The 7383-nt window shown below is 46.2% G+C and overlaps 1 protein-coding gene across 1 annotated transcript in view; it reads left to right on the forward strand.

The window, feature by feature from the left end:
- Nucleotides 1–261: 261 nt before the first annotated feature.
- Nucleotides 262–7383, forward strand: part of col7a1l (collagen type VII alpha 1-like) — a gene marked incomplete at both ends in the record, with an annotated part of 70328 nt that continues 63206 nt past the window's right edge. Inside the window, 4 exons of the mRNA XM_084447762.1 lie at nt 262–337; nt 4415–4595; nt 4898–5057; nt 6205–6298. Of these exons, the coding sequence (XP_084303888.1) occupies nt 262–337; nt 4415–4595; nt 4898–5057; nt 6205–6298 (511 nt within the window). The remainder of the gene's footprint in view (nt 338–4414; nt 4596–4897; nt 5058–6204; nt 6299–7383) is intronic.

Here is a 7383-nt window from a genome sequence, read left to right on the forward strand (position 1 = left end):
CTCTGGCCCACTTCAGCTCAGACACTTCAGCGCGATTGTAGGCTACTGAATGAGAGAACCAGACAGACAGATCTGACGACGCGGCGATTTAAGCCGCCCACTTTGTTCATGGCATGCTGTCGTCTACCCGCCAACAGATAAGAGAGACGATCGAGTCGCAGCTGAGCATCACGGAGTGGAACCGTCGCGGGGGAGACGCCTGGAGAAGAGCACCCGGAGCAGGAGAGGAGGAATAGAAGAAGGAGGAGGAGAGGACAGAGTATGGGCCACTCCTGCGTGTGGGTCTTCCTGCTCTCCCTGTCTCTGTCCCATCGGACGGTCACTGCGCAGGCCGAAGGTATCGGACGCAGTGTCATCTCTTTTTTTTTCCTCTGCCCGACTATGCTTTCCTCTCCCCCGCTTCGCCTGTAGCCTACCTATGTCACTCTTTCTCGCTGGCTCCCTCGTTCTTCTCCACCTCCCTCCCTCCTGTCTCCTCTCCTCCCTTCTTCTGAAACGTTCCAGTCTTCTGCCCGTTGCAACATCCCCTTCACCTCTGCCTACCGTCCTCCCCCCCCCCCTCTCAGACACCCGGTCATACACTAAACACAGTCCATATGCAACGCTATAGCGGCACACCTGGGAACAGATCGTAGACTGTGAGATTCCTCTTTTATTGTTGGTCAGCACATTCATCTGTACATCTGCAGGCCTCCTGTACAGCTCTGCCTGCCTGTCTGTTTGCCTCTCTGTCTGTGTCTGTCTGCCTTCCTGTCTGTCTGTCTGTCTGTCTGTCTGTCTGTCTCTGTCTGCCTTCCTGTCTGTCTGTCTGTCTGTCTGTCTGTCTGTCTGTCTGTCTGTCTGTCTGTCTGTCTGTCTGCCTTCCTGCCTTCCTGTCTGTCTGTCTGTCTGTCTGTCTGTCTGTCTGTCTGTCTGTCTGTCTGTCTGTCTGTCTGTCTGTCTGTCTCTGTCTGCCTGTCTCTGCCTACCTATCTGTGACTGTCTGTCTGTCTGTCTGTCTGTCTGTCTGTCTGTCTGTCTCTGTCTGCCTTCCTGTCTGTCTGTCTGTCTGTCTGTCTGTCTGTCTGTCTGTCTGTCTGTCTGTCTGCCTTCCTGCCTTCCTGTCTGTCTGTCTGTCTGTCTGTCTGTCTGTCTGTCTGTCTGTCTCTGTCTGCCTGTCTCTGCCTACCTATCTGTGACTGTCTGTCTGTCTGTCTGTCTGTCTGTCTGTCTGTCTGTCTGTCTGTCTCTCTGCCTGTCTGTGTGTCTGTTGGTCTGTCTGCCTGTCTATCTGCTGTCTGTCTGTCTGTCTGTCTGTCAGTCGGTCGGTTGGTCAGCCAGGTCAGTCGGTCAATCAAGTCCTCAGGTTCTGTACACAGTAGAATGCATCAGGTGTTATTCAGAATCAGAATCAGATTTATTAACCAGGTGTTGTGGATTTATTAAAGAGTAGTAGTTTGCACGAATTTGCAAATCCGGGCTCTAAGAGAAAGGAAAATCCACCAAAATGATCATCAAACCACAGCATTATAAACACTGTGGGTAGAACCCATACATGCATATGCAAAACGTCACTAACCAATTATCTGTGAATAGGCTAGGTCTGAGGGTCAACAGCTGAAGTGAACATTTACAGCGATCAAAGATAACTGATGGGGGACCCCTGGAGGGGGTCTACTGCCATAAAGTGTGAAGTGGTGTCAGGGCAAACCCAACAGGAGACAGCTGTATAACACAGAGGATGAGAATGTAGATTTCCTATGACAATGTCTTGAACAGAGAATACACTTATTTGAATGTATCTATTACACAGGTACTGTAGGTTTCCACACATCACACGAGGAATTAAGACAAGACAGGAAGATCAAAAGTCAAAATAACGATACAGAGGGGGACAGAGGCCTTGTTGATGAGGCTGGTTGCAGTCAGGAAGAAATTGCTTTTGTGCCGAGAGGTTTTGGTCCTGATGGACTGCAGCCTCCTGCCGGAGGGGATTGGTTCAGAGAGTTTGTGTCCAGGGTGGGAGGGGTCGGCCACAATCTTTCTGGCCCGCTTCAGGAGGGATGGCAGGTAGCAGCCAATCACTGCAGAGTGGATGACATGCTGCAGTCTGGCCTTGTCCTTGTCTGTGGTGGCAACGTACCAGATGGTGATGGAGGAGTTGAGGATGGACTCGATGATGAAGGTGTAGAAGTGTACCACCAGTGGCTTTGGCAGGTTGAATTTCTTCAGCTGCCTCAGGAAGTACATCCTCTGTTGTGTCTTCTTGGGTCCTTGGGTCACTTGAGGTCCTGGGAGATGGTGGTGCTCAGGAAGAGGAACGACTCCACGGTCAGGGTGATACCAGGGTGATACTATGGGAAATCTGGTTGGTCAAGCACTGGTCAGGTGTTTTACAGTATGTATAGCCTGTCTCAGTCCTTCTTTACTAAACTACGATGCTATTGAGGTGTAATTCTGGCACATTAAATTAATTTTCTCTAAACAGTTGATACTGTTTTATACCTGCCTTGTTTTGGCTTCACTTGTGTTTTCTGAAGCATGTAATGCATGGTGGTTTAAACAACAATTATTCAGGTCCCGGGTGGTCTGAATGAACACAATAACAACAACAACAACATTTACGCAATGTCGCAGAATGCCAGTATTATGGCAAAATGCTGTAAACTATAGGCTACTCCACTCACTGCTTTGCAATGTGTTCAACCCAGGCATGTGGTCCTCATCTGCAGACTCATTTTCCACCCCCTGGCTGTGCTTGTCTGACTGCAGACGTCTGGCGGATTTTCTGCTGATGTTTCCAGCGCGTTCAAATCCTCTTTATGGCACTCGGGGGTGTGAGAGAAAGCCATCGATTTGCACAAACAGAGAGTGACTATCCACGCGCCCTAGGCCTTTACAGAGCTTTACACGGGCAGCGTGTTTTTGCGAGACTCGCACTGTCATTTCCCTGTGACCTGAAACTTTTCACATCAGTGAGAGAGTCGATTTCACGCTAACGCAGGCCGAGTCAGCCTGCCGGTGTTGCATCCAAAACGGCCTCCCCCGTGATATCGTGTCTCTGGGCTGGTCTGCTGGATGGAAATGTATGGGTTTGTGAGAAGCGGAGTGTTAGGTCGCTTAGAGCTTGGGACATATGTCGCCCCAGCTGAATCCTGGGACGGGAGCCAAGGGAATGGGGGGTTAGAATGAGGAGAGAAGTCGAGGGAATGAAATAGAGGACAGGATGAGGGAGAGGAGCTGAGTTATCACTTACAGCACAATCACCGCTCCCTATCTTTTATTCAGCGCCCCAATCAATGCTGTCACCACTGTGGTTTATTGCATATGTAATAGTGGTATATTGACTCAGAGGGACCCCATCTCTCCCTCCTCCCCTAATCCCTGCAAGTCAATGTACCTTTGGTATGCATGTGTGTGTGTGTGTGTGTGTGTGTGGGTGTGTTTGTATACAGTATGCAGTACGTGCAAATGTCCTGTGTGTTTGTGTGTTGGATGGATGAGAGGAGGCTACTGCGTCAACACCCCCATGAGATTGGATAGCAGTTAACAGAGACACACCCTGATCTTCATGCAGGGAGGTGTGAGCTTCATTAGCAAGCTAGAGCTCTTGGGTCTTCACTTTGGCCTGTTTATGCTATTATTCCAAGCGTCTGTACTGAAGTTTTATAGGTGGAATGTTCAGAATATTGATGAATTCAAAGCACCACTGGTGTCCCATAATTTTTTTTTGAAGAGTTTTGTGGTGCAATGCCCATCACAAAATAAATGCTTACCAAAATACTATGGAGCTATACTGCCATCTAGTGATAACCACTCTGGATAGAAATAAACTAAGTCAGATTCAAGAATTGGCCCAGGTGCAGAGTTTTTACCCTTTTGCTTTTGAAAGGAGATTAAGCATGACAGGTTTGGTTAAGCATGACAAGGTTTAAGGTTAAGGCATTTAAGGTTAGGGAGTTCAGGACACGTTTAAGGTTAAGGCATTTAAGGTTAGGTAAAGATTACGATTTAAGGTTAGGTAAAGATTGTTAGCTTTTTAGATACAGTAGATAGATAGACAGACAGACAGACAGACAGACAGACAGACAGGTAGATAGACAGGTGGATAGATAGATAGATAGATAGATAGATAGATAGATAGATAGATAGATAGATAGATAGATAGATAGATAGATAGATAGATAGATACACAGACAGACAGATATATAAGTACTTTATTGATCCCTGAGGGGAAATGCTTCTGATCTGAACTGGTGGAAACTTTGAACACAAACACTTAGTGAACGTGGCAGCCAGTATGATCTGAGACTGGTGAAGGATCCTGTTGACATGACAGATGACAGACAGAAAAGGACGCGTGCAAGCACACACACACACACGCACGCACACAACGTGCACGCTTTAACCCCCCCCCTTTCCCCTCTTCCACCAGTATGTGGTACGGTGACGCCTGCTGACATTGTGTTTTTGGTGGATGAGTCATGGAGCGTGGGCGATGACAGCTTCTCCAGGGTGAAGGACTTCATCTCCGCCATCATCTCCTCCTTCCGGGACAGCGCCGTGGGGGACCAGGGCGTCCGTTTCGGGGTCACTGTGTACGGAGATCTCCCCAGGTAACGATGGGAAACACCGGCTGCTTCCTGGGATTGATGGGTTGATTAATCACGATTGGTAGAATCATTGGGAGGATTCAGGTATTGATTGATCGGTTCATTGTTTAATTGTGTCACTGAATGGTTGATTGGTCGACTGCCTTATTCAAAATGTTTGATTGAGAATACATAGATCCCCATGAACACATGAGCAAAGACCTGAACTTAATCTTCAATAACAAGTCTTCACTAAATAATTATGCAGAATGTGATCGGTGAAGTGGTCCCTGCATTGATAATGAAGTCTAATGTATTCTCTCCAGGATGCGTATCGCACTGACAGACTACAGCACCCTAGAGGATGTCCTTAGAGCCGTGAAGGACCTCCCATTTGAGGGTGGAGCCAGCAGGACGGGCGACGCCCTGCAGTTCCTGGTTGACTATGTCTTCAGCCCCTCTATCGCCAGGGACAACACTCCCAAGGTACAGTAGCCTACTGTAGTACTCAGGCCTCCCATTACAGGCCAGGTTTCACTTCCCTTTTCACTGTTTGTGACTGATCATGTGGTCATACATGAAATTATGTTTTAACAACAAATACCACCCGAACTGTCCTCTAAAGTCTGAGTAGCTTATATCATTCACTTAATCAGTTACAGAATAATTGTTCAAATAGAGAGCTTGATGAATTTTTCCAATAGAACTCTCTGAAGTCTTTCCACCACTCCATAGATACACTGGATATGTTCCAGCATTACTCTCGCACACCATCTAGAATGCATAGCCAACTCAAACCCACACACCTCCACACCTCCACACACACACACACACACACACACACACGCACACACACACACACACACACACACACACACACACACACACACACACACACACACACACACAGACAGACACACACACACACACACAGACAGACACACACACACACCCACACACACGCACACACACACACACACACACACCCACACACACACACACACACACACACGCATGGTTTACTAACATAGCTCGTTAGCATTCAAAGCTGACACGCTCTCAATGCAAGTCATGCTGTCTTGGCAGCACACCTGAAGTGGGTGGAGGGAGAGGAGGATTAGCTCGACATCGGATTTCACAGCCTATCGGCAAACAGCGCGGATGCCGTTGCCTGCGCCAACTGCATATTGATGTGCTCTGGCCTCCCCCCCATCGATTGAACTTTCGACGAACCAAATGAATATTTCATAATGGGTGAATTAACATTCCTGCGTGAGGGGATGTTTGAGTCTCATACTGAGAAGTGAGTCAGAGAGGCAAACTTGAACAAGTCAAGTGTTTGTAAGGACAGGGCTCTTTTGTTTGCTTTACTAATGTTATGTTAATAATGTGTTGAATTTAATTAATTTATGTGGTGAGTCGTGTCAGCTCATTTCTATTTTGTATTTTAAAGTGTTTTCAAAAGTAAAGCTGTCCCTCTTAATACAAGAGATAGAAATATACAAACTAGATGTAGCCTACAAATACTATAACACATACGTCTCTGTTATAGAACATGTGAACTGTATTGTACTGTACAATGTGGAATGTTTAAGAACACCATTTTCAATTAGTTTTCCTTATTTATTTGTAGATTGCTGTTTTGATCACAAACGGACGTTCGGATGACCAGGTAGACGGGCCAGCCAAGGCAGTGACCGACAGTGGTATTTCTCTCTATGCAGTTGGTGAGTGTGTGTAACTTTGTCATCATATATTCAGCAGACGTCTCCTCTGCAGTGTCTAGGAGATTTTATCTGATCTACTTATCTGCAGTGCTTGCTGTTGGAAATTCATGTGATATTCATTGAATTCATTGTGTGTGCGCATATGTGTGTGCACTTCTGTGTGCGTGTGCGGTCTGTGTGTGTGTGTGTGTGTGTGTGTGTGTGTGTGTGTGTGTGTGTGTGTGAAAAGGGTTGTATCAGTATACAGGTGAACTCACTGGCACTACATGTTACATATTCAATGTGTACAAGGTTACATCTTGGGTAGAGTGTGTGCACGATGAATATGTAACATGTAGTGCCCCCCCCCCAAAAAAAAGAATGTATATCCACACATGCACACACACACACACACACACACACACACACACACACACACACACACACACACACACACACACACACACAAGGCAAGGCAAGGCAAGGCAAGGCAAGGCAAGGCAAAGCAAGTTTATTTGTATAGCACATTTCAGAAACAAGGCAAATCAAAGTGCTTTACATGATACATTAAAAGCATCAAGACAAAGTGCGACACATAAAAGGTCATATAAAACGAAATGCAAAAAAGGACACTTCTTTATCACATACTGAAACCTTCTCTCTCTCCACTCACTTATGTACAATGTCCTTCTGTATAGTTGCTCGCTGGCTTTTCACCAGTGCCTCAAACATCCTTTCTGAACAAGGGACCACATCAGCTGTCAGTGACCTACTGTTGTGTCACTAGGCACACCTTGCACCAAAAATCCAACTTCTCCATTTCCAACATACATTTCCTTCTTTCTCTTCCTCCCTCAAGTCGTTCTACTAACATTCTCTTGTATTTTGCAGAACATTTAAAACAAAATGCAGGAAAAATAAAATACAGGAATAAAAGTTACAGTGTGCAGTGTATGAATAAATAATAATAATAAAAAGCAGCGGCAAAAAGAAAAGTCCTCAGTCTTGATTTAAAAGAACTGAGAGTTGCAGCAGACCTGCAGTTCTCTGGAAGTTTGTTTCAGATGTGGAGCATAAAATTGAACGCTGCTTCTCCATGTTTTTTT

This window comes from Borostomias antarcticus, assembly GCF_949987555.1.
Source record: "Borostomias antarcticus genome assembly, chromosome: 13".
NCBI lineage: Eukaryota > Metazoa > Chordata > Actinopteri > Stomiiformes > Stomiidae > Borostomias > Borostomias antarcticus.